This window comes from Acipenser ruthenus, chromosome 7 (genome assembly GCF_902713425.1).
Source record: "Acipenser ruthenus chromosome 7, fAciRut3.2 maternal haplotype, whole genome shotgun sequence".
In the NCBI taxonomy this organism is placed as follows: Eukaryota; Metazoa; Chordata; class Actinopteri; order Acipenseriformes; family Acipenseridae; genus Acipenser; species Acipenser ruthenus.
Window position 1 is genome coordinate 46,320,296 of NC_081195.1, and position 27,236 is coordinate 46,347,531.

Sequence of the window (27,236 nt, forward strand, 5' to 3'; positions counted from 1 at the left end):
ATCTCCTGTTAGTGCAAATTATTTTGGAACCCTCCCAGGGAAAAAAAAAATGTGAATAAAACAAAACGGATATTAGGAAATGTATTAACATCCAGATTAACGCCCCAGTACTGTATTTTAGGACTATTTGGGGACTACAGATCCTATGATGCATTTTGAGTTGCTATAGTGTTCACAGAAAAATCTGTACTATCCTTGCAGACAAAAGTGGAGGCAAATAGGGTTGGATAATGCACCACCGTACAAGAAAAATAAAGATGTTACTGCAGATTTCAACATTCCCACACACTTCTGAAAAAACAGGATACAGTAATACAAGGCTATGAACAGGGAGGCTGTGTGGTCCAGTGGTTAAAGAAAAGGACTTGTAACCAGGAGGTCCCCGGTTCAAATCCCACCTCAGCCACTGACTCATTGTGTGACCCTGAGCAAGTCACTTAACCTCCTTGTGCTCCGTCTTTTGGGTGAGACGTAGTTGTAAGTGACTCTGCAGCTGATGCATAGTTCACACACCCTAGTCTCTGTAAGTCGCCTTGGATAAAGACGTCTGCTAAATAAACAAATAAAAAAATAATAACAGCAAAACTGTGGATGCAAGTCATCAGCGTTTCTAATTTGCTCAATACCCTGATGTTGAGAACGCCTTGCTTTTGTGGTTTAAAAATCCCAGTGATCAGAATGGTACATGCAGATTTCAAGCTGCAATGTTTGCTTTTTGAAAGTTCACTTACAACCATACTTTTCATTGTTATGTAATTTAAATTTGATTTCAGTGTTACTGTAACTTAATTAAAAACTGACAGTATGCGTTTGACTTAGACTCTAGATAACAAGAATGAGTGATAATACACATTTTTTTGCTGGTCCCTTGAAATTTGTATTAATGAGAATTGACTGTACATGTTTTCCTTATTCTAGGAATTAGAGAAGAAAACTAAGGTTTTAAAAGATAACTGTGAAGAGCTGCGTAAAGAGATTGCCCAAAGGAAACTGGAAATTGAAGCATTGAAAGAAGATATGGAGGGCAAGCAGAGACAAATCCAACGTGAGCAAAAAGAGCTGGATGAGAGAAAAGATACCCAGGAAGATCTAAAGGTAAATAATATTGGAATATTTCCTCAGAACAGACTTTTAGCAACTGACTATTCAGATCTTCCTGTATAATCCTTTACACTATTATGATTTATGCAGTATAAATGCACCAGAACACTGTAAAATCAGCAAATATGTAAGATGGAATATTGTATGAGAGCAGAGCCAGTGATTACAGGGTAACATCTGCGCAAAATATTTTCATGGTTAAGAAAAATTGTAGTCAGTGGGCTGTGGAAATCTACATTTATCAATGATTAAAAATCATAATAATATATACGATATGAAGCATAAAACATTTAAGTTTTATAAGAACATCTATTTAGTATTATCACATTAATAAGAACATAAGAAATTCAAGAAGAGAAAAGGTCATTCGGCCACCTATGCTCGCTCACTTTGGTGCCAGGGTGGTCCAATAGGACAAAACCCCTTAACCAGGTTAATAGGGGACATGAAACCTCTGAAGGTCTTATTGTGGTCAAAGAGAGGGTTATACAATATTGTTCATGACAGCATCCAGTCTATTATCCAGCAACATACATATTTACAGTTTCAAAACATTTATAACTTGAATCATAACACGATTAAACTACACTCTTTAAAATGTCATCTGATATGTTCAGTATGACCTATTGTTTTCCACAGTGTGTTTTAAAGACCCTCAGGAATGTTTATGAAATTGCATAACAAGCATTTCCCCTGCGATGCACAAGGAGGTTTGAGCAAGACTTCACTGAGGCGCCAACTTGTTGTTTACAATATTTACAAGTGGCTTTGACTTTATCTGAGGCATTGTGTGATATAATGAAATGCAAAGCAGCCTTAGATCTCAGAAATAACATGTTGGTAACATAAGCAAGTTCTATGTGAACTTGAACTGAAAACAGGCAGCTTATATATCAAGTCCCCTTGATTGACTCATAATAGATTTGTTTGAGAAGGTTTTCAAATGAGGAGACTATTAAATAAACCAATTACCCATTTAAAGAGACAAAAGCTACAGAGTGAGGAGTTAAACCATTCTGTTACTATTTGATAATGACTCTGTTAAATCTGATCAAACATACATTACTTGTTTGATTATAGGGTTCCAAGGAGATTTACTTAACTTTGAAAGTGTTATTTATATAAAATGTAAAAAATATTTTAAAAGTTTGACCAATGTTAAAATTATTTCAAATAATTATTTGTTTGGAGACAAAATATTTAAATATTTGATATGTATAAATTAAATCTCAAATATAAATGTATTTGTCTCAGGTCTGGTATATGTATGTATGTATGTATAAACTGGATCCTGCCGATCGGCCCACCCCATCTTTTAGCTGAAGTCAGATTTACATTTTTTAATAACCATGTGCAAATAATGCATGAGGGGAAATATAACGGCTTATGTGACTAGAAAAAACTGCTTAGAAGTAGTTGCTTTGTACACTGAATGATTCAGGGTTAGGGTTATCTTCGGTTCAGGTGACGAGGACGTGTAGTTCAGCGGTTTCGGATCAGATGATACAGACTCCGCAGTCTGATTGACCATGCTTTCCGGTTACGAAACAATGCATATTTGGGATTTTTATTTTATTTTATGTTTTTGTTAGACACTGCAAGAGCTTCTGATTTTTTTGTATGGAATATTTTAATGCTATAGTGGTACTTTGGATGTTAATTTATTATTTCATATTGTGTTTTCACACTGGACAGAGATTTTGTAAGCCCTTTATTTTAGTGGACCGAAAATGTCACATGTTTATATATTTAAGTGTAGTGACTTTTATTTTAGCGTTTTTCACCTAAAAATCTGTTTTTTCTTGATTTTGTACGGGCACTGCAGCTTTAAAGTTTAATGTTTGTTTCGTGAAAAGATTTGAAATGACAAAACAGTGAACATACTGCAGCAACTTTGAATTGTATTTCACCAGTCATTAAATATGTTAACCGTACTTCTTGATTATTTATCGTGACTTGTTCTGTGCTGTACCTTTGAACTTTAAGCATGCCTAATTGTAAACGTAATCTATCTACCTAATGTTAAAAATACTCCCTGACACAAGACACAAGAACTGTTGTCACAAGGAATGACTTGACTTTCCAATCCAAAGGCACACACCGTTTTGCTTGTAGGGTCCTTTAGGGTTGAGTAAAAGAGTTTAATTCCCTCTGCAATGCTGAAGTACAGAATGTCTAGCCTTGACCTTTACTTTTTACATTAGAACTACTTATTGTTGCAATGGTTAACTATAGTTCCCCAATTCCATTGCTTAACAAGGCTGTTATTTGTAAACCAATCTGTCTTTTTCTGCAGTCTGAAGTTTCTGTTGTTGTAAACATTCTAAAAAATGAATGCCTTGATAAAGAAATGCACCCTTTTTCATATTTCCTTTACTGCTAGGCTGAACTAGTCCGACTGCAGTTCATTACAGTCCAACTTGGGAAGGAGATTGAGAGAATAAACCGAAAAAATATGTAAGTTGTAAATGAGTCACAAAAATACCTTATCTTTGTCCATGGCATAAAATATATTTAACTATTGTGAATGTTTTACCTGTTAAAGGCTCTTTTTGATATTTTTTTAGGGATGTGCAAAAAAAGAAAACCGAGCTGGAAGAGCTGATCTCTGAACTAAGTATTGCTCAGAAACAAACTGAGACCAAATTCCGGATGATAGGAGATGAGAAACAAGAGGTCATGAAGGAGCTGGATGGGAAAAGGGCACTGCTGGAGGCCCAAGAACGTGAGCTGAACAAACTGATGAAAGAACTGGAAACAGGAAAAGAGAATGAAGTACTAGTTATGGGAGAAAGGTGGGTTACAGGTTGCTTGTATCGCAATGCTTTATGTGCAAGGGAATTAGGTTATAAATGTAATTGAATGCAGCATATAAACAGAGCATAACACAGCAATTATTAGAAAGCTAAACAAAAAGGCAAGTTCTAAATTCTGAAGAACACACATTGTGAAAAATAAGTTTTAGAATAAGCAATGAGATGATTTATTTTTTTTTTTTTTAATTGATTTAATCAGAGTATGTCAACAATTGATTCATTACAATAATTATAACTGGCATATGATGATGGAATTGTAGTAATAGTCTACCCCAAAAGGGTCTGTAAAAAAAAAAAAAAAAAAAAAAAAAAGAACATTAAAAAACCTGTAAAATACTAGAAGAATGACTTATGTTTCAGTAAATGAATTCATGTTGATTTAACATGGTATATAGCGATGAAAAGGGAAAGGGAAATATTCTGAGTACACTTGTAAAGACGGAAGTGTACATTTCCAAGTGTACTCAGTACACATCCAGTAAATTTCCCCTGGAAAGAGCTGCATACCCTTGGTAAGTGTACTATACTCAGTACATTTACAAGTGTACCCAGTGTGAAAGGGCCCTTAATATAAATGTCTTTTGTAGTGATACGTTTAAGGATTTATATGGCAATGTTTAATTACATTATTTTATTTTAGCCCGCCAACCATATAAGGACACTTCGCCATCTAGCAATTTAACTGGCAGTTGTTTTAGTTATATTCAGCTTTGGCAACAGTTCATGTTGTTACAGGACATACTGGAATTTAGAATGATTCATATAAAAATCCTTAACATGAAACCTGTGAAATGTGATGTAGGCTATAGTCCAGTTATTGTACATGCACATTTGAGTTAAATTGTTTAAGAATAAATATATGCTACTTTTGTAGAGCTATTCTGGATCTGAATTTACACCACCTTTTGATGGAAAAGAAAACTCTACATGACAGTGTGTCTCGGAAGCAGAGGGAGAAAGACAGAGATCTGCGCAATCTGAAGAAAATGGAGTTGCAACTCAAGTTGGCTAATGATGCATTAGCACATATTCAGTCTCTGCATGAGAAAGAAAAATCCCAGGTGTGTGCTGATAGCAATTAAAGCAGTAATGGCTCGGTTTAGGGCTGTGGCGGCTGGTGGCCAAAAAAAATGGGGAGGCAGAAAAAAGGCAGAGGGCTTGGGGGTCCCATTAAGCCCCCAGCAACAGTAGAATCTTATTGTTGTGTTCTGACTGACAACGCTTTTATTATTATTATTTATATATTTGGCAGGCGCCTTTATCTAAGGTGACTTACAGGTGTTACAGGGTTACAATGCAAGATCAATATGTAAATACAGTATAGTTTACAGTAAGTGCAAATAATACTACTAAAATACAATATGAACAGGATTACAACAAGTTATAGCTACATTGATATATTAGTAGTGCAATAGTAAATGGATAGTGCATCAGCTGAGTATCGAGTAACGTGGTGCTGAGGTCAGGCAAGTGCAGTGCATAGCAGTAGTAAGGGTTGATCAAGAGATCTACAAGTGCAGTCTAAACAGGTTTTACCCCAATTCGGCTGTTTAAACGCATTTTCTGCACTAGCCAACAGAGAAAAGAAAACAGTAGCCCATCATAGTTTATTCTAATAAACTTAACTGTTACACACTGCCAGTGTATATTTAAAAATGCACTGTATACAACATGAATCTAGCATTTAGATTTCAAGACCACATCACTAACATACTTTGCATACAATGTATTCTAAACAAAGTTGTTAAGGCAGGAGAAAGGCAGACAAAAAATCAAGCACATCCTATCGACTTAATTTGCTAAACTTAATTAAATGACCAACAAAATAATGATATACCTTACAGGCAAAAAAAAAGAGAGTGAATGAGTTAGCTGCACTGTGGAAAATAAGCAAATACTGCTGGGGAAGGGCTAAAATAATATAAATATGGCTTATAACAACAGAGAAAAAAAAAAACCAACAACTAGAAAGGAAGTGGTATCACAATATGAAACTTTGAAAATATATCTCACTTTACTGATGCTATCAGTGTCAAAATGCAATGTGCAGATGGGCGCGCAGTGTCTTCTGGCAATAGTAGTCTGGTACATGATATAAGGTGTTTCCAAACAACAGAACTGCAGAGGAAAACTACAACTCCCCTAATCCACGCATGTCAACAACAGCCCTCACATTTAACTTTGGTTTAATGGGACTAAACAGTCAAGGGATTTTCCACGCTATCAAGCAGTTTATTTTTTGTCTACCATCCCAGATGTTGTTTTTATTTTTCTATCGTTATGATGGATTCTGGTCAAAATCTTGTTCCACTTCACTCATAATCGTGCATACTCTGTAAAGCAGTGTTTCAGCAGGGGGCGGGAGGGTTTGAGTTGCTCCTCCAATTAAAATCAGAGATCAGACTACATCATCTGCCATTGCTAGTTCTGTACTGTGTGTGGTTATGAAAGTTTCTGTACAAAATCAGGGCAATAGAGACATTTCCATTGTCTTGTTCTTCTCATGCCACACGTCTTGATGAAGTTTATTTCAATTCTGTTTCTTAGATTACATGCTGCTTACATTACTCCTTAAATAATCTATTTTAGTCCTATTATTGTTTGAACATTTTCACATACTGAAAGTGTACATGGCAACAAAACAGTGTCAGTTTGCAACTCATCACCGTCACAAGTACATGCTATTGCAGCTGCCGGAAACCACTGTTTTATAAATGTAATCATATCCTGTAAGATAAAACAGAAATATAGAACATTGCAACCACTTCCCCTGAAGGTGCTCAAGAACGATATAGTAGAATGAGGAGGATTTTCCTAGAAAAGGGTGTGGTGTGTCTTTTTTTTTAACTGCAATAGAATTTATGATAACATCTGTATGTGTAGAAAAAAAGATGCATGTGTTGTACAGTTTTATCTATATTGTATTTCAAACATGTTTTTAATGCATGCAGTACAATTGTTTTTTTTTTTAGTTTTGCAGTTAATCATGCAGTGCTCCCTTTCTACTGAACAGTGTTCAACTCAAGCCAAGTTTAAAGATAAACGTGTGTTATTTTTGTTCCTTAGCAGCAATACCATGCCATACCAACCAATGTTATTTCCATAGCATCCATCATAACAAAGTTATACCCTGCTTGCTAAGTTTAAATAGAAAAGAGTAAAAAAAAAAGGTAGTTTTACACCTGTATTTAAAATTTCAATTTCAGACTGTAATGGCATACATATTGTGTTCATTTGTATGTATATATTTAGCCTTGGGTGTTTGATAGTTGCTTCTGCTAATATTTCTTGGTAGAACAAAGGCCTTTTTGTGTCTATGCTCAAAATGCAGGACAACTATTGAAGTCAGTGGATCTATTATAGGGTATAATACTTGCATGAATCATCACATAGTATCTTGGGGTGTGCTTTTGACCTCTAAAGGCCAGATTATCTCTTAGGTTTGAGCAAGTATGGGCTTTCATATAACCACAGGGTGTAGAGCTTACAACACATGTTTTAGTGCAGCACAAGACAGAAAGCATTATTGATTTGCATGAATGATGGATCTGTAAAGATAAAACAAAATACCCTGACCATCTATAGTTACGTTATCCCTTTGAAATGATCTTTACATTTTCATCTGTAGAGCAATGCATTGATACACATGTTAAATACATGAAATACATTTCTAGATGATAATAATAATAATAATAATAATAATAATAATACTCAACACTAAACGTTAGATAACAGGTAACATATAACTAAATGAAATCACAATCACCTTAATATACCCATTAAACAAGCAAGTGTGTTTAAATGTCTGTTGGGTTCTTTTTAGATGGATGCCTTCCCCAAGGATGATGGTACTCAGTTAGAAAGAAGAAAAGAATTGCAAAAGGAAGTTGAAATGATAAAGCAAAACTTGGCACAACAGGTAAATAAGCCAATTCTCACAGACTCCCACACCAAGCCAAATCTGAATAAAGAAACATAAAATGGATCCTGGAAAAGCCCACAGATTGATTTTTGTTTATGTTGCTTTTTGCATTAGGTTTGATCTCCACATTATATTGGACATATCTATCTTGGTTACCCAATGAAATCATCAGTCAGATACCTATTTCAACATTTAGAATGTTCATATTTTCATTAGGCTCTTTGGAAACATTGCATGTTGATTGCTAGTAGAATTATATGAAATGTATACTGCTGTGCAAAAGTCTTAGACATTTTGCACATTTTGTCACATACAGTACTGTGCAAAAGTTTTAGACAGGTGTGAAAAAATGCTGTAAAGTAAGAATGCTTTCAAAAATAGACATGTTAATAGATTATATTTATCAATTAACTAAATGCAAAGTGAGTGAACAGAAGAAAAATCTAAATCAAATCCATATTTGGTGTGACCACCCTTTGCCTTCAAAACAGCATCAATTCTTCTAGGTACACTTGCACAAAGTCAGGGATTTTGTAGGCATATAGTCAGGTGTATGATTAAAGAATTATACCAAACAGGTGCTAATGATCATCAATTCAATATGTAGGTTGAAACACAATCATTAACTGAAACAGAAACAGCTGTGTAGGAGGAATAAAACTGGGTGAGGAACAGCCAAACTCAGCTAACAAGGTGAGGTTGCTGAAGACAGTTTACTGTCAAAAGTCATACACCATGGCAAGACTGAGCACAGCAACAAGACACAAGGTAGTTATACTGCATCAGCAAGGTCTCTCCCAGGCAGAAATTTCAAGGCAGACAGGGGTTTCCAGATGTCCTGTCCAAGCTCTTTTGAAGAAGCACAAAGAAACGGGCAACGTTAAGGACCGTAGACGCAGTGGTCGGCCAAGGAAACTTACTGCAGCAGATGAAAGACACATCATGCTTAGTTCCCTTCGCAATCGGAAGATGTCCAGCAGTGCCATCAGCTCAGAATTGGCAGAAAACAGTGGGACCCTGGTACACCCATCTACTGTCCGGAGAAGTCTGGTCAGAAGTGGCCTTCATGGAAGACTTGCGGCCAAAAAGCCATACCTCCGACGTGGAAACAAGGCCAAGCGACTCAACTATGCATGAAAACACAGGAACTGGGGTGCAGAAAAATGGCAGCAGGTGCTCTGGACTGATGAGTCAAAATTTGAAATATTTGGCTGTAGCAGAAGGCAGTTTGTTCGCCGAAGGGCTGGAGAGCGGTACACGAATGAGTGTCTGCAGGCAACAGTGAAGCATGGTGGAGGTTCCTTGCAAGTTTGGGGCTGCATTTCTGCAAATGGAGTTGGGGATTTGGTCAGAATTAATGGTCTCCTCAATGCTGAGAAGTACAGGCAGATACTTATCCATCATGCAATACCATCAGGGAGGCATCTGATTGGCCCCAAATTATTCTGCAGCATGACAACGACCCCAAACATACAGCGAAAATCATTAAGAACTATCTTCAGCGTAAAGAAGAACAAGGAGTCCTGGAAGTGATGGTATGGCCCAGACAGCGCCCTGATCTCAACATCATCGAGTCTGTCTGGGATTACATGAAGAGAGAGAAGCAACTGAGGCTGCCTAAATCCACAGAAGAACTGTGGTTAGTTCTCCAAGATGTTTGGGCCAACCTACCTGCCGAATTCCTTCAAAAACTGTGTGCAAGTGTACCTAGAAGAATTGATGCTGTTTTGAAGGCAAAGGGTGGTTTGATGTAGATTTTTCTTCTGTTCACTCACTTTGCATTTTGTTAATTGATAAATATAAACTATTTAACATGTCTATTTTTGAAAGCATTGTTACTTTACAGCATTTTTTCACACCTGCCTAAAACTTTTGCACAGTACTGTATACATTTCAAATAAACAAACAAAACATGTTACTTTTTTTTTTTTTTTTTACACTTCTCGCACCCCCCCTGTTGAGAACCACTGGGTAAATATGATGGATTAGCTACTACTAGCTGCTCATGTGTAGTTTACTTTGAGTTGCTGTGATCACAAGTTTTTGATGATTCTGATCAATGTGAATTAAAGATTGCTAAATAACAAGCTTGGTTTCTTCTCACCCAAACTAAGCTGTATTAATAACAGTCAAAGTTGTTATAATAGTGGAAAACACTGGTGGAGGCTTTGAGTAAATTGTTGATGCTCATAACATCGATATATATATATTGTAGGGCCATGAGAAGTAATTTTTGCTACACTACCATAGTTGTTGCTACCCAGAAGCATCAAAACCAATAACGATAAATTTGAAACTAATAAGGATCAAATAACAGTGAAGAGATTTACCTTAACCTCTCTATTGCTTGATCAAGCAATCCCTGACAGAAGTGGAAGCTCGTATGGTGGAGCAGTGCATTGCTGAGGAACACAACCTTGTTGAGGAACTGAATCGTTACCGAGAGGAAGTGATTCAGCTTACCCGACTGGTCCAAATCAAGACTGACGAGCGAGAGCAGAAATCAAGGGACTTTGTTAAAGCTGAGGTATTGTCAATGTAAAATACACACATGGCATATAATATGAGCGTAAAACTGCATTAAATATAGAGTAGTTATTAACAATTACGGATCTCTGTGCTTTTTGTTTTTAAAATACATGCTTAATGGGACAGTACTTTTTTTGGAAATAGAGGTATGATCATTTGCAGAGCAAGTCATTTACAAATGAATGTTTGAATAATAATTTCTTCATAGCTGGTCATTACTGGCACTGTAACCCGGTGTATATACACTGAACAAACCTAAACCTAACGCAACCTAATTCAGCTACACTATATTCCAATGAGTATGTAGTTTGAACACAAATTAGTGGCACTGCAGGAAGTAGTAATCAGTTTCTTAATATTGCACCAGATGTATTAGCCAGGTGAGCTTAGATGGGCTGTTTGTAAACTTTCTTAAATTCTAATCCAATTGAGTTTTTATTCTAAATGGATAAGAACAATGTATTTCATACTGGTCCAAAGAAGTATTTTTGTCTTTTTTCCTTCTACAGTAATTACTATTTTAGACACATTATTTGTGAAACAATACTAAAGAACACTGTGAAGACTTGCTTCCTGCTTTGGCAAATCTAAATATAGATATGCAGCTTGTGGGCTCCTATTGAGCATTAACGGTGGCATAAAAACAAAAAATCCCTCCCCCCCCCCCCCATTTATTTGTAAAGGAGTATGTATTGTATAATTACTAAAAGTGAAAAGAATGAAAATTGTAGAGCCATTGACATGTACAGTTTTTAGAAGTACTCATTTCTAATTGTTAGGTACAATTGTAAAACTATATTATTTGTAAAGTAACTTAAATTCATGTATAATTAAATGCACACAGTACCCTTTGTCTTTTTATAATATTTTAAACAGCAAAGAGTCAATCGCACCAAACAAGAAGTTAAAGCTAAAAGTCTGGTAATACAGGAGCACAAGAAGAAATATCAGGAAATTAAAGCGAGGTACATTTATCTTTTTATTGATTGGTTTTATTCATAAACACCTGAAAACAACCTACTCAGTGTTAAAATAACTGTATAGTACTCCATGAATGAAATGAGTGTTAATTAAGTGTTATGACCTCTCAGTGCCACCTGATCGTGTTACTTTTAGTTGAGGTCTATCTTAGTGTTCCAGCATCTGTAGTGGCAGTATAATGCATTAGAACTAAATAAAAGTGGTGAGACTTTTTGTACGGTAGCGATCTTTACCAGTGAGTTACAGACTAGCAATCCTGAATCCCAATTGACTGAGTCAGTGTTTAGCATTCAATCAAGTTTATTATATATGTTACTGGAATTAATTCCACATTATTCCTTTTAAATTATTCCTTTTTATTTACTTTTTTTTGCCCAGTATTAAGCAGGATTTGCATGTGCTGATACATAATGTATATTCACTGTGAACAATTTATGTAAAGGTACTTTTTGCCTTTTTAAAAACCTTCAGAAGCTTTTCGTGTGATTTTTATTTTATTGTACTTGGATAGATATATTTTGTTAATTTTATTGTGTTTTATTTTTTTGCCAGACTACATTCATTTTCAAATATATATGACATCCTAAAGAATGAGAGGAATAAATGTGTTAACCTCATCCAGACAGCCTCACAGAAAGCAGCAGAAATGAGGGAGAAATCCAAAATCCTGGAGAATGAGATTGAAATTCTGATGACCGCTGCCTTTAAAAAAGAAAGGTATTGAGCTGCATAAACTTGATTAACTTTGTTCTCTTTAAATTGCTGTATGATATGGAAAGCATAAGACATCATTACTTTTTAGAAAGGTGTAACTGTCCATGCACAAGCTGTCTCTGGCAGCTGTAATTTTATATTAAGTATAGGAGATTAGTGTTCCTCACTTATTTAGCCTAAAAATGCAAACATTTCTTTAAATTCCAATGTATATTGTGGGTTGTGAAGACCACCATATGACCCAGAGCACTTACTGTGCTTTCTACACCTTGTATTCCATGCTAAGGTCACTTAGTAAGTATTTTGTCCATTTCACATCTCACAAGAAATATGTTTTCTTTGTATGATTTTTGGGTAGTTAATTTGCTTCATTTTGTTTTCCTAATACAGATAAAATACAGATTGAACAGATGCTAATTATGATGTATAGGGTTTACTATTATCTTGTTGTTGCCAGATACAACTATTTGTATTTGTATTTTGCAAAACAAGTGGAAACTGAACAGATATTGAGTTTTTTATTTTTTATTTTATTTAAACCTACTTGGCATGAGATTTATTGTGGACAATCAAATTATTATTTATTTATTTATTTATTTATTTATTTATTTATTTCTTAGCAGACACTCTTACACGACGACTTACAGTTCCATACAAAAAATACATATCAAGATTTACAGTACAAATCATAATACTAAATAACACAAAACAGTGAATTGCTAATTTTGGTTAAAGCAAAAATCTTATAACATACTGCAGCTGACATGAGCCTTTTAAATGTGTTTGATAGATTATCAAGTCATTTTATCAAGATTTATTTCAACTTATTATGACTTTGTGAACAATACCACATGTTACAATTCCGTTGGCAGTCATCCATCTCATAAATGACTTTTCTTTATTGTCTATTGTGAAGTAAAACATGAAATCATGGAACTAAATAGTGGGAAATAAATGATCAAAAAGGAGTGCCCACATGAGAAGGACATAGAGTTTAAATGCCATAGTTCTTTCCAATGAGACAATACTCTAAAAACCATGGATGGGGTTGATTTAAATTGTTATAGTATATTGAGAGCATTTAAATGAATAGGCAAATAAGGTCATTTTTAGTATTACTGAATTATTTAGTGTTTTGGATGCAATGTTCAACATGATTTGCAATGCCAGCTATTTACACTTTTTCTCTGTAAAAAGAAAAATACACACATATACATATTACATACATAATCTTGTATTAGTAGTTTTTTTTATTTAGATTTGGAACTCACCCTAGAAAGCCCTCCCTCCCTAAATCTTTTAATTTTCTTCTAGAATCAACCTGGCTTTCGCAGCCTGCTAAAGTGTTTTGTGAAACAGGCCCCAGGTTCTTAGAACTTGATCACTTACTAACTGTTATTGTTTTCTGTAACTGTGTGCTGTACAATTTGTCTCCCAATTCTTCCACATTTTAATCCAGTAGAAACTACCTTTCCATGGGTTTCCTTTTGTTCCACTTGCAGTCTACTCCAGAAATCCAAGATGAAACATCTCAATAGCCAAACAGTGAGAGATAGCATAAGAAGCGACATCTCCAAAGTGAGCGACACCCTGTACGATCTGAGGGACAAGAGGGAGGAGCAAAAAATGCACATCGGCAAACTTTCCACTATGATCAGCCAGGCCGAGGAAAAGATGGTGCAGCTGCAAAAGATGTATGAAACTGCAGTACAAAATCGCAATGACAGGTAAGCCAGTTTCAGCTGTCTTTTTATGATATCACATTTATTACTTTAAATAAAAAAAGTTAAACGTAAACCTTGAAAAATACATATAATGTCATGGGATCCCCAATACAATGTACTGGCACCTGAAATAGGAAAATTGAGGATTGCTTTGTAGCAAATACTCAAATGTTTTGGAGTGCATAACCTTCTAATGGTGCCAACGATTTTTTATTTTAATTGTTTGGTTAAAAAAAGGGCATTATACAGTATGTGTCTTCAAATAGGAATAGATTGTGTTTCACAAAATGCCTACCACAATCCATTTTTGTCATTGGTGTTCTTTAAACCTTTCCTTCAGTATGAGGTTCCATTTGTCACTCTCTGCCTTTTCTCAGGGGAGTACAATTAATTGAGAGAGAGGAGGAAGTCTGTATTTTCTTTGAAAAGGTGAACATTCAAGACACCCTAATACAAAATGGAAATCTTGAGGTACAAGCCATTGAGGAGGAGATTCGTTTTCTGAAATTACTGATTGCTGAAGAGGAGAGGCAGAATGAGCAGATACGTAAAAGCCTGCCACACCGACGAGCCCTCGAAGCAGACTTGGTTGTGCTGCAGATACAGGTGGGAAATATGTTTCTATCTGAAAACGATTGAGTGTGAACAGCCAATCAGTTTCCAGATGTAGCAGGCTTCTATTTTGCGTAGATGCCCGCTGGAATGTTGAAGTGCTTAACTGTGAATTACATTTAAAATCAGTCCGCGCATAAATACCGGCTTTTGAACTAATCTGATAGCATAAAAAGCTACTTAAACATTGATACCATGAATGTCAATTTTGATTTATTTGGAAACATATATCGGTACTGGAGTAGGTAAATTTGCCATCCTCACTGACTACAAACAATCCAGCTGCTGAACATCTGCAACAACAGATCCCCAGCACTGAAACTAATAAAGAAAGCCTTATCAACGTACAGGAACGTGAGCTTCAAAACTTGGAACTGCAAAAAAATGAACTAAGAACAAGACAACAAACTAAATGGTCAGTATCTATTTTTAAAAACTGGTTAGCTGAAAAGCACCATAATAAAGAATTTGAAACGGAAGCACGACACTGTTAAATGAGCGACTTAGGCACTTTTATGCTTCTTTAGGAAATGCCAAAGGAAACCAATACAATGTGCCAAGTTACATCTCATTCAGGGCAGGCATTAACAGGCATCTTAGTAATCCCCCCTATAGCAGAAATGTAAACATTACACACGATGTTGAGTTTACCATGGCAAACAATGTTTTTGTAAGGGTGATTAAAATTCATCTCTGAACGTGACCTACAGAAACTTAAAACATTTGGCACTTTACATACCGATGAACCAGAAGGCTTCTATTTAAAGTGCGGTTTGATATACAGCTACACTTTGCCTGTCGAGGCAGAGAAGGTCTGCGAGCATTGCCCGCAACCGCCTTCAAAGTAAATACAGCCGAAAATGGCTTGAGATATGCGACTCTAACCTACAACGAACACACAAAAAAACATAGTTGATGCAACTGAGAGAAATAAAGTTATGCTTCGGCAGTATGTTTGAAAAGCCTGGTGACCCAATCCCTCGTTAAATACATGTCTAAAATGCTTCAAAATCCATCATGTTTCTATCTTCAGCCAAAGCCGTTCTCTCCTGAAAATGCTGGCACACAACCTTTTTGGTATCCCTGCAAACCACTAGGGAAAAACACAATTGGCAATTTAATGGCTACCTTGAGCAAAAAAAGCAATGCTTAGCAAAAGATACACCAACCACTGTATAAGAGCAACTACTGTTCAGTTACTTTCTGATGCTGGTCTAAAGACAAGGGAAATCATGTCTGTGACAGGACACCGTAATGAAGGCTCAGTTCACAGCTACTGGACACCAATTCAACAGGAAAGACACGATTGGTCCACAATTCTGTCATCAGCTGGATCCAAACAACACCCTGCCTCAAAACCAGCCAGTCAAACTGCCAACCCTATTTCAGTTCTTTCCGCACTAGCCAATCCTCTCCCTGCCAGCTTGAATGATACCCTGCCTCCAACAACAAGTTTCGAGTCGGACTCTATACTACACGGAATATTCAACAATTGTACAGTTAATTTATCTGGCAATTTCCAGATAAATTATAATAAAAAAGAGTAAGACCCCAATAAATAAATATGTTAGCCAAATAATAATATTGAAAAAATAGGAGCATGCTAAAAGAGCAATGTTCTTGTATTGACGGTGTGCTATAGGCTCAAGTAAATATACAGAATGTCGTAAAAAGTCAAGCACTCACCAGGTATCTGCTATTAAGCTTATATATTTATCATTATAACATCATTATGAAAAAACAATGAAGCGAATTCATACAGATGCGTTGCGGCCACTGGCCTTCATTAGCCAAATAATAATAATAAAAAACGTTTTCTCTACATGTGTGTCGTTTTCATATTCTAATTATGTTAGGGACTTTTTTCCTCAGCTGAAGGTAACCCGGCGAAATATCAGAAGTTCAAGGTAAATATAGGTTTTAAGGTTGTTTTTTTTTTAAAGAGAAAATAAAGAAATACATTGTTTTCTAATAGCAATAGAGCCCTCTCGATGCGTGCTCTACCCTGTGTTAGATGACCTTGACTTTCGTTAGTGCCCTCGTCTACAGCTCAGGACACGTAACTCCAGTCGCGGTCATCTACACAGGGGTGAGAGCCTGCATCGATGGGCTCTATCGCTTAATTAGTAAAAACCCTAGCTGCTCTCAAGTATTCTGATTGACTCATGACTTTATTGCGTTTGTTATAAATTACAAACAGGTTACAAACATACATTATTGACAATTATTCTGTTTAAGATAACATTACAGGGTTTTTGTAGTATAGAGAGGTTATCTTCTTTTTCAAATCATAGACATTATAAGGCCCTCTATAACAGACAACTTTTTTTCCTATCCTTTTTGATATTTGCACATTGTAGTAGTGAGTGTATAACATCTGAGAGCATAGCCACTGTAACAGGAGTTACATATTATATTCTGGCTTCAGAAATATATTATAATATGTGGGTGGTCCTACAGCAATAAAACTGTAGGATAGAAATTTCTGAAACATGTTGTTTTTGAGATTAGGGTATAATTCAATACCTTATTACTGCGGATCTGGGTTTTACATACAGAAGGTTCAGAAACCTTAAGACGTACTTTCCTGCCAGCACATCCAACTCTGTAACATCTATGGCCCAAATAAAAATACTGAATGTCTATACTATCCTCCCTAAACAATAAGGTGTTTTTGTCACCTTATTTTTGGCAAGCTTTGAATACATTTGTCCATTCAATCATTTCTGCAACATGAAGATCTAAATTAAAGTTATATTTGGTTCAAGTAAAGTCCTGCAGTTCTAGTTCTTGTTTGTGTCATATGGAACCCTTTTACCCTGATTCACATATTTTTTAAAGGTGCCTTGCTGCCTGGTTGTTAGGCAGCCATGATTTTGTTGGCAAGCTATCTGATCAGCGATCTGAACAATGGTCATTGCTTTATTTAAGCCCAAAATGGAAGAAGGAATGACGTATTAATACATTGTGTTGGCAAACGAAGGACAATTGAAGTAACATTTATGTAACTTTCTCCAGATGGACTTAAAAATAAACCTAGGTTTCTCTGCCGTAACTCTCGTACTAATATAAAACAATTTAAAACAGTTTTTATATAGCATTTTCTTTAGAGAAAGATGGATAAATCTGCAAATTGATATTAATACTAACAATTCATTTTTTATTTTGTAAACTGTTATGAAACAAATGAACAAAACAATGCATTTTTAATTATTCTTTATTTTCCGACATGAGGACAATTAACAACATGTTGCTTGTCATTTTACTGATTTCAAGTACTGACATTTCCAAGTAATTGACATTTACTTATTGGCTTTTTGTCAGAAAGTCATGTTTTCCACACAGTGAGTGTTTGCCTACAAGTTTTCATACAGAGTTATGTCAGTGTCCCAATGATTTCTGTGGAGCAAGTTCAGCCTTGCTGGGGGAACATATGAGTCTTTGTAATTTAGAGAACAGCTTATGGGACCTACCATGTGTGAAGGCATTAACAGTGTGGACAGAAGATACCAATTTATTCTACTGCAATTCCTAGTAACAGATGTGACATTTCAATAGTACATTTTTGTTGTGGTTTACTGCAGTTTACTTCAGTCAGTATCCAGAGCTGTTCAAAGATGCCAAAAACAATACAAATCACTCCTAAAGATCAGGTCAACGAGTTTGGCAAGGACGAATTTCACGTCGATGGTAATGTGCTGTTTTTTACTTCATGCAGCAAGCCTGTAGATTACACTCGTATGCAGATGATTGTTTAATGGGAAAGGCTAAACATGCAAGGAATGCAAGGAAACGTAAACAAGATGGGGCCGAAACAGCAGGGGCATCAAAAACACTGAAACAGACCACTGTGTTTGGATAATTTCAACGTCTTACAACTGCCAAAGAACATCGTGAAACATTCCTCTGTACAAAGTGGATCACTAACTAACTTGGAGTTGAACGAACATGAATATATATATATATATATATATATATATATATATATATATATATATATATATATATATATATATATATATAGATAGATAGATAGATAGATAGATAGATAGATAGATAGATAGATAGATATGAATATATATTACAACAGGGAACTATTTGTAATATTTGAAGTAAAAAAAAAGTGTGTTTGTTTATTTTATTGATTAATGGCACTGGCAAGCTTGTAACTTACTTAGAATTTGAAAGTCTAACCATTTTTATTGTGTGTATTATAATGTGACAGGGAAAACTCATTTTTAGCCCTTTTATTTTACTTGCAGAATGACACAGATTTCTTTTTTTATTGGAGAATTTCATTTTTTTATTGCAGAAAACTAGGATCCCTGGACATGATTAACCCCAATTTAATTTTTTAAATGGGGGAAAACATATCCAAAACTGAATCCCATGAAACACTGAAATATCATTGGGTCTATTTCAATTGATTTAAAATACAGCCCTGACATTCTTTTAAAGCCTGAAATACACTCATATGCTCTGATGATCTAAGGCCAGCTTTATTTAGATCTGCAGCTGTTCAGATTAATTAAGTAGTGCAATTTTTGATTGGAAAGTAATATATTTAGAACTATATAAATGAAAGAGCACACATTCATGTATTTTTAAATTACATAATTCTTCTTATTTTAATATTTCCTAATGTTTTTTGGTTGTTTGCAGCCACACATCTGACTGTGTGACTTGCAAGTGGTCTGAATAAAAAGGAAAATATATGCAACTCTCTGACTTTTAAAATTGAGATTAATACAGTATTGTTTACTGAAAGCAGTTTATTTATTTTTTTAAATGTATTACTCTGGTTTTACACAATGTCGGTGATGTTTTATAACACTTAAATATAGCCACAATATTGTCAAATTTAACTTAAGCAGTGGGATTACAAGCATTTTCTTATTGTGTTCTCACAAAATCCATCAGTATTTTTCTGATATTTAATTAAATGTTGTTTCATTTGGAAATGGATCCACCAAAACTGTTAACCGTAGCAGAAAGGAATTATTCACACGCTTATTTCAAAGAAAAGATCAATCTCTATATGTACAATAATCATTTTGTTTTAATAAAAAGAGAAAATCTCTTACAGGATGTAATTTGATATATGCAGGAGTTTCCATATTTAACCGTCCAAAAATTGCAGAAATCTGCAGTTCTTTATGATGTAAGGAATTGATAGCCATCTGTGTGTCTTTCACCCCATGTGCTGTGCTATTGCGTGATTTATTTAAGCTGATCCCTGGAGCCAGCATTACACTTCAGCCATCAACACCAGGCAGAAGGATATCTACGTCATCATATGGAAGGAAACGCAAATGGATGGAGACACAGATGGATCACATTAGTTTACTGTAAAGCTACGTCTTAGTTAGTGCTTATCTTGGCGAGAGCCGAGTTCAAATCAGCATGAAGTTTTAACATCTACTCTCATGTAATGGAAATCATGAAGATCTGGATACGTCCAGTGACTACTGTGAGTAGTGCAGCTAGCAACAAGGGAAAGACCTCGAGACAGCTGACAGGAGGAAAGAGACCCCATTGGGGCTGGCAAGGGTTAGCTATCCTTGTCGGCAGTATCCAGCTCTGTGTTTACATGATGCTGGAGACACCCGCCCAAGGCTTCTAAGAAATTAAAGAGAAAAAGACCCCTCTGCGCGAGCGGGGGCGGAAGATGACTCAACGTTGGACAACAAGGTTAACGACTTAGGAACGGAAACGAATATGAGTATGGAGAGTACTTCACAAAAGACTAGTTCAATATCTGCATTTAGCAAAGACATGGAACTCCAGGTTTGTGTCTGCGGCTGGAGCAAGGCGACAACGGTCGGGTTTGAAGATTCATCAAGGGAGAATGAAATGTTTGAAGAAGAAGGGACAAGGGCCTCGCATTGATCAGTACTTCTTACGAAGTCAGTCAAGTCAGTCGAATGAAATCCAGCGACAGGAAGCAAACCACAGTTCGCAGGATATCAGCACCCCTGTCATAGACGTGAGGAGGACTTGCATGGATACAGTTAGTGATCCTTGTGGATACAGTTAATGATCCTTGTGAACCCGGTCAGACAAACCAGCATAAGAGAGAAAAGAACTTCAGTGGGCACAAGACTGGAGTTAAATGGCCAAGAGCTTGTGAGAACTGCGTGGGACACAGTAAACACAGATCTCTGCTTTGCATTGGAAAGGTTAAGTGGAACAGTTGAAAAGAAGTTGGATAAATTTGGGGACATCATCTACGCATATGGAAGCGAGAGGTTTGGAGTTGAAAAAAGGAAGGAAAAAGTACAAACTATTCCTGGAAAGTCTAGACGGCTGCAGGAGATTGAACACTTAGTTAGAGAAAGGAGACAGCTGAGGAAGCAATGGAGAAGAGCAGAACAAAGTCAGAAGGAGGGACTCTTACAAAGGGTCATAAAAGATAAGTTTGCAACATTGCGCAGAGCTGAGCGCCTATGGAAAAGCCACAAAAAGAAGGAGCGTGCGAGAACTAACTTTTATAAAGACCCATTCAAATTTGTAAAGAAGTTATTCACCAGTGAGAAGAATGGCACAATAAAAGCATCTAAGTTCGAGCTGGAGAGATATTTGGAGGAAACACATACAGATTCAAAAAGGCAGGAGCCTATGTCAATTCTTTCAGACATCCCACCTATCAATCCACCAGAATACCAAATGGAGGACTGTGCACCTAAGTGGAAAGAAGTAGAGCAAGCTGTGAAAAAAGCAAGGGCTTCATCATCTCCAGGGCCTAATGGAGTTCCGTACAACAGTGCTTCAGGAGTTCTACAAATCCTGTGGAAATTGATGAAAGTGGCATGGGAAAAACAGGTTGTGCCAAGAGCATGGTGCCAACCAGGTGAAGTCTTTATACCTAATGAAAAAGATTCTACAAGCATCAGTCAGTTTTGCCCTAATTCCCTATTAAACATAGACCTATCAAAGAACTGCTTCATTGACACTTCAGTACAAAAAGCGGGCATTCCAGGTTTCCCAGGATGCTTAGAACACATCAATGTGATCTGGCAACAAATTCAATCAGCTAAAAAGGAGAGGAAGGAGCTCCATGTGACATTCCTGGATTTGGCTAATGCATATGGTTCAGTGCCACATGAACTTCTTTGGGCAGCATTTGATTTTTTCAGTGTACCAATGACAATGACAAATTTAGTGAAAGCCTACTTTGGAGATTTGCAATTTAGTTTCTCAACTTCAGAATTCAGCACTACATTGCAATGCCTAGAAGTTGGAATAATGGCAGGATGCACTATTTCTCCACTGGCTTTTACTATGGCAATGGAAGTAATAATTAGGGCATTAAAATGGGTAGTTGGAGGAGAGCGCTTGGCTTCTGGAATGCGACTACCACCAATTCGAGCATACATGGATGACATGACAACCATGACTACAACAGTAGCCTGCACTAATCGGTTATTGGGCAAATTAACCAATAACATTGAATGGGCACAAATGCAATTCAAGCCCACTAAATCAAGGAGAATCTCTATAATTAAAGGTAAAGTAGTAGATAAAATGTTCTACATTAACGGTGAGGCAATACCAACAGTGTCTGAGAAGCCATTTAAAAGTTTTGGGAGATGGTACAACTGGGATCTAAAGGACACAGTTCGTGTGGGAGAAGTTAGACAACAAGCAGTGGAAGGGTTGAAGAGCATAGACAGCAAGAAAAGGTGTTAAAACCAAGCCTCACCCAGGACAACTGGATGATGCTAGAGACTGGAAAATGCTGGCAGATGTTGGTCGACTTATTTTTCCACCTGAGATTGCCACCACAAACTTTCAAACAGATATTGCCCTGTGGTCTGGATCAGCACACCTTGTTCACCTGGTAGAGTTAACAGTGCCATGAGGCGTATGAGAGGAAGAAACTGCGGTATGCTCAACTAGCCGCTGAAGCGGAACAGCGAGGATGGAGAGTCGGGGTTTACCCAGTGGAGGTGGGTTGTCGAGGATTTGTGGCACACTCTACAAACCGGTTTCTCAGAGACGTCGGATTCAGTGGCCAAGAGTTGCGTTGCACAGTGAAGAACTTATGTGAAGCAGCAGAGAGGAGCAGCAACTGGCTGTGGTTGAGACGGAAAGATTCTGGTTGGGGATCTCAAGCACAATAGAAAGAAACGCTGATGTACGGTTAAGTAAGCTGGGCTGAGTTGAGTGGGGGACGGAGGGGGGTGATGCTGGGTCGCCAGAATCACTGTCGAACCCTCTTGAGGTGTTGTGGGCTAGTCGACAAAACACAGAGGATGGAAGGTGCCCACTTGAAGACCCCAGAGATGTATCCTACTTCGCTCAATCCAGACGGTTGTCATGCTGATGCGCTGGGGAGACCGCACTGTGGTTGATCCCCGGAGCCAACATCGCAGCCGTTGTGTGTGCTGATGCGCTAGGGAGGCAAATAAGCTGATCCCTGGAGCCAGCATTACACTTCAGCCATCAACACCAGGCAGAAGGATATCTACATCATCATATGGAAGGAAACGCAAATGGATGGAGACACAGTTGGATCACAATAGTTTACTGTAAAGCTGCATCTTAGTTAGAGTGCTTATCTTGGCGAGAGCCAAGTTCAAATCAGCGTGAAGTTTTAACATCTACTCTTGTGTAATGGAAATCATCATGTAACGTGTGAATAACTGCATAAATCGACCAGGCTGTATATCCCACTAAAATAACTATAAAAGGTTTTCAACCAAGAATAATGTTCTACAAAAGCAAAAGAATGTTCTAGATAATCACCTTTTAATCTTTCAAAAAAACAAACATCCAACATATTTTTTAATGAATTGAAAAAACATATGCAGTGGGCTGAAAATACTGTGAGCTGATTGAAGATTGATTGCTGCTGAATCCTGGGACTCAAACATGTTGCATCTCATAAGGCCTTGCTGGTGAGCACAATTAAACACAAATAAATAAACACTTTTTAGTGAGTTTGATTGGCACAATGGCATGGTATGTGTCCTGTACCTTACGAAAAGCTGTGCCTCCAACTAAGAAAGCCATTACCCTCCGCACCTCTTAAAAGAGGCTTTATCAGCCGGTTCAAATAAACTTTAACACAGTGTTTTCTATTAGTTCTCACAGTGCCGGGACAGAACATTAGAGCTGGAGAAAAAAGTGGCAGATCCTTGCAAAGAGAATCGAATGCGGTTACTTGAGGGAAAAGATCCATCACACATGGAGCTCATCACAAAGGCAGAAGAGGTAATGCAGATATACTATGGGCTAAACAGGAAGCTGGGGGCGTTTACATAAAATACCTTTGTAGTTTAGTCTTCAACGGAAAAGCCATTTTAGTTCTAAGATTATTGCAGTAAATATTTTAAATATATATCCTCTCTCTGGGTATAACACAATTCAAAGTATTAAATCCAGATCTGCTTAAAATCTGTGCTATTAAAATGAAAACGGAAAGATTTTTTAATTCAATGCTTACACTAGCAATACTCGAGTGACTGTTGCATGAACATTAAAGCTGTAATCAGGGAGTTTTTTTTGGTTTTTTTTACACTTCTCCCAGACAACTCCCGGGAGAGATTTTCTATCTTATTTTGCTCAAAACCTGACTGTTAAAACCCTTTGTCAGCAAACCTTTATTTTCTGTAAAAGTCATGTACAGTCTGTGATTACTGCAATCTCTGTAGGTACTTAACAGGGTTTAATTACCCAGGGGAGCCCTGTGGCAGGCATGCATTCAGTGCATGAGGCAAGCTCACATACTTGGCTTTGCATGCGATAAGACCTCCTGGTAAAAAAAATATTGATGCAAATGTCAAGCTTTTTGGCATATTCTCACATAATCAGAAACAACCTTGGAAAAAGTAATATTTGTTGTAAACTATGCACTGATTTTAACGGTGGGACATGGGAGCAAGAATGATGTTTGTGGTTAGCACGAGAGATTACAAAAGCAGCAAAACGCCAGAGCCAATGTGAAGCATGTCATGGTTGGCTTTTTGTTTTGATATGTATCCTTTTTAAAAGCAATTAGAAGGAGACCGTCTATCATTCTACCAAGCAATAAAGTGGAATAGTTGTATGCCTTTGTCTTATGTAGGTATTCACTTCAGGCCACTAAGATTTCAGTTTACAAAATCTCCCTTATTTTGAAAACTCAATGTTGACAGGTATGCAGGTATGCATATAGCCATTGCTAGATCCTTCAACACTAATTTTGAATAACTTCATAACATCATGACATCATGAGAAATATTATGCCATGGGGCAACTTTTAGTTGGCCCCATGTCAAAGCAAGATGTCCAAAACTGAAGAAAAAATATCTACATTTCATATTTTAATTGAGCCTGTGCTAAATAGGCTAAAAACTGGGAGTCCCATTAAGGTCAGCAGGTGATTATGCTGCCTAATTTATTAGTTGTTCCCAATTGCTTTTACAAAAAAAAAAAAGTAAAATGCAATGCATGCTCCCTGATTATAACCTGTATTACACATACCTGTACAGCTTCTTCACAAGAAAGATTTGTGAAAACTCGTGTGGACAAGCTAAACATTTTTTTTAACAATACACTTACAATACTTTCAATTGCTGTATAGTTTGATTCCAAGTATTCTACTAGATTCCATTTCACTTTGTTATATTCTTTTTTTAGATGTCTACAGCTGTAGCTGTGAAAATGCACATTATGAAAATGTATTAAACAGAGAGAATGCATATTTATCATATTAAGCCATCATTGATTTTAAAAAGTCTTTCCCTAGTGAAATTAATTGAAATTTGTATTCTAAACACCAGTCACCCTTAGATGATATCTTTTTTTTAATGAATTGTGAAGTTCAAGAATATTTCTACACACATTATATAACAAATCTGATTTCACTACCTATCATTCCCTTTTCTGTGTATCCCCCTCCCTAATGTGATACTGGCAGCTTGAGGTGCGGCTGGGAGAAAAAGAGGAGCTCCTGCTTGAAAAGGACCTGATTTACGAGCAAGTGACGAGGCTTTCTCAACGAGTCCGGACCAAAGCTGAGAGTGGCAAACAAGACACACTGGCACTGGCAAAGAATGTAAGGAAGAAATGAGTCAATAAACAAGCGTATCACAATCATTATTCATTATCCACAGGATTTTAGGATTTGAAAAAAAAAAGAAAAAAAAAAAGGAAAATTGGGTCAATTCAAACATTCATGAAATGCCAACAAAGTAATATTATTATTTGCTTATTTAGTAGATCAGCTGCAGAGTCACTTACAACAATGTCTCTCCCGAAAGACCGAGCACAAAAAGGTTAAGTGACTTGCTCAAGGTCACACAATGAGTCAGTGGCTGAGCTGGGATTTGAACCGGAGACCTCCTTGTTACAAGCCTGTTTCTCTAACCACTGGACCACACAGCCTCCTAATATGATTTTTGTCCATGGCTTTTATTTTTTCAAAGTGTACAAATACAGAAAAATAAAACTATATTGTTCCAGGTGAATGAGCTTCAGAACAAGATTAAAGAGACCACAAGGAAGATGATGGCGCTGGTGTCAGAGCTGTCTATGCAGCAGGCCAATGCAATGAAGATGCAGCAGGAGGTGCAAGAGAAGGAGCAATTCCTTGAGTCCTGTCACATGAGGCTGGAGCAGGGCCTGCCTCCCAGTCCTGAAATGGAGTTGGAGTGGCTCAGGACAGTGAGGGACCAACAGAGACGCAATAAAGAGAATGAAGAAAAAGCCAGGGTAAGAAACGTTCTTTTTCTCCAAAATCATTGCGGCTCAGCATTAGTCATTCACTGGCAAATCTACCCCTACCATGCTTTTACTATTTATTATGCTTGTATGTGTTTTAGTATAAATTGCTGTATTTACATCAGCCCAAGAAAGCTAATGTTATCGCCTTATCGTAGCTAACTTCTATTTCAACTACCCACCAAAGAGTTTTAATGCGCCTTTTATCCTGTTTAAAGGCCATTCATTTTTTTTTTATCTTGGCGGACCAAACACACAGTATAACTGACTGAAAAATTAGCACATAAAAACAAGAAAATCACTATAATAACCATAGACTTACCTTTCTTTGTTTTAATGCGATGAGTGGGCCTGTTTCTGTGAGCAAAGTTATTTTAAAATTGGAGTTTTTAAGAACGGTTCTAGTTTACTTTTCATTAACACGAATTTGCTGAGAGGGGGAAAAAAAACAGAGTGTTTTATTTTTAAATTGATAATTACAGCATAATCTTTGAAGTTACAATACATCCATGAGGTAGCACCACAGTTGGAGCTACGAATCTCCAGCTAGTGTAATCTTTATTTATAAAATGGAATGTTTGGATGCTGCACGCTGATTGGCTGTTGAGGATTTTTTACCCTGCAGAATGAACTGCAGAACTTTTTTTTGCCAAAGCCACAGTTCAAGTAATACATTATCAATACACAACATATTCAACTTGATGTATTTTTGTATTAGCTTCTCCGGGTCAGTGGTAGTAATGTGTGAATAGTGAACTTTTGTCTTTGTCTCCTTTTCTCGATCTCTTCATTATCAACAAAAATACATGATTGACATTTTTAAATGCTTGGTCACTAACAAGGCTAATATTGTGGGTTATGTCGGTTCTGACCAGCACAGAGACTTCTTTCATTTTAATTAATTACAATAAATAGAAACGTTAAACCTCCAGTTTAATGTTTACAAGAAATAAAACCTTGTTTGAGAGGCTTTTATTTTCTCCAAAGCAGAATGATATATAAATAAAATTGTTTAAATTTTTTTTTTTTTTTTTTTTTTAAATTAAAGCTTTTTTTTGTATCTGTTTTATAAGCGGGATAGCACTTCAGGGCTTGTGTGTTGTGTTGCATTTAACGCAGCAACAGCTGTAT

At 36.6% G+C, this 27,236-nt stretch overlaps 1 protein-coding gene across 1 annotated transcript in view; it reads left to right on the forward strand.

The window, feature by feature from the left end:
• Nucleotides 1-27,236, forward strand: part of LOC117415743 (coiled-coil domain-containing protein 146-like) — a 49,595-nt gene that overhangs the window by 21,090 nt on the left and 1,269 nt on the right. Inside the window, exons 6-18 of the mRNA XM_034026473.3 lie at nucleotides 919-1,095; nucleotides 3,485-3,558; nucleotides 3,669-3,896; nucleotides 4,792-4,978; nucleotides 7,741-7,836; nucleotides 10,196-10,366; nucleotides 11,245-11,333; nucleotides 11,902-12,066; nucleotides 13,566-13,790; nucleotides 14,165-14,393; nucleotides 23,487-23,615; nucleotides 25,303-25,440; nucleotides 25,848-26,096. Coding sequence (XP_033882364.2) covers nucleotides 919-1,095; nucleotides 3,485-3,558; nucleotides 3,669-3,896; nucleotides 4,792-4,978; nucleotides 7,741-7,836; nucleotides 10,196-10,366; nucleotides 11,245-11,333; nucleotides 11,902-12,066; nucleotides 13,566-13,790; nucleotides 14,165-14,393; nucleotides 23,487-23,615; nucleotides 25,303-25,440; nucleotides 25,848-26,096 — 2,157 coding nt within the window. The remainder of the gene's footprint in view (nucleotides 1-918; nucleotides 1,096-3,484; nucleotides 3,559-3,668; nucleotides 3,897-4,791; nucleotides 4,979-7,740; nucleotides 7,837-10,195; nucleotides 10,367-11,244; nucleotides 11,334-11,901; nucleotides 12,067-13,565; nucleotides 13,791-14,164; nucleotides 14,394-23,486; nucleotides 23,616-25,302; nucleotides 25,441-25,847; nucleotides 26,097-27,236) is intronic.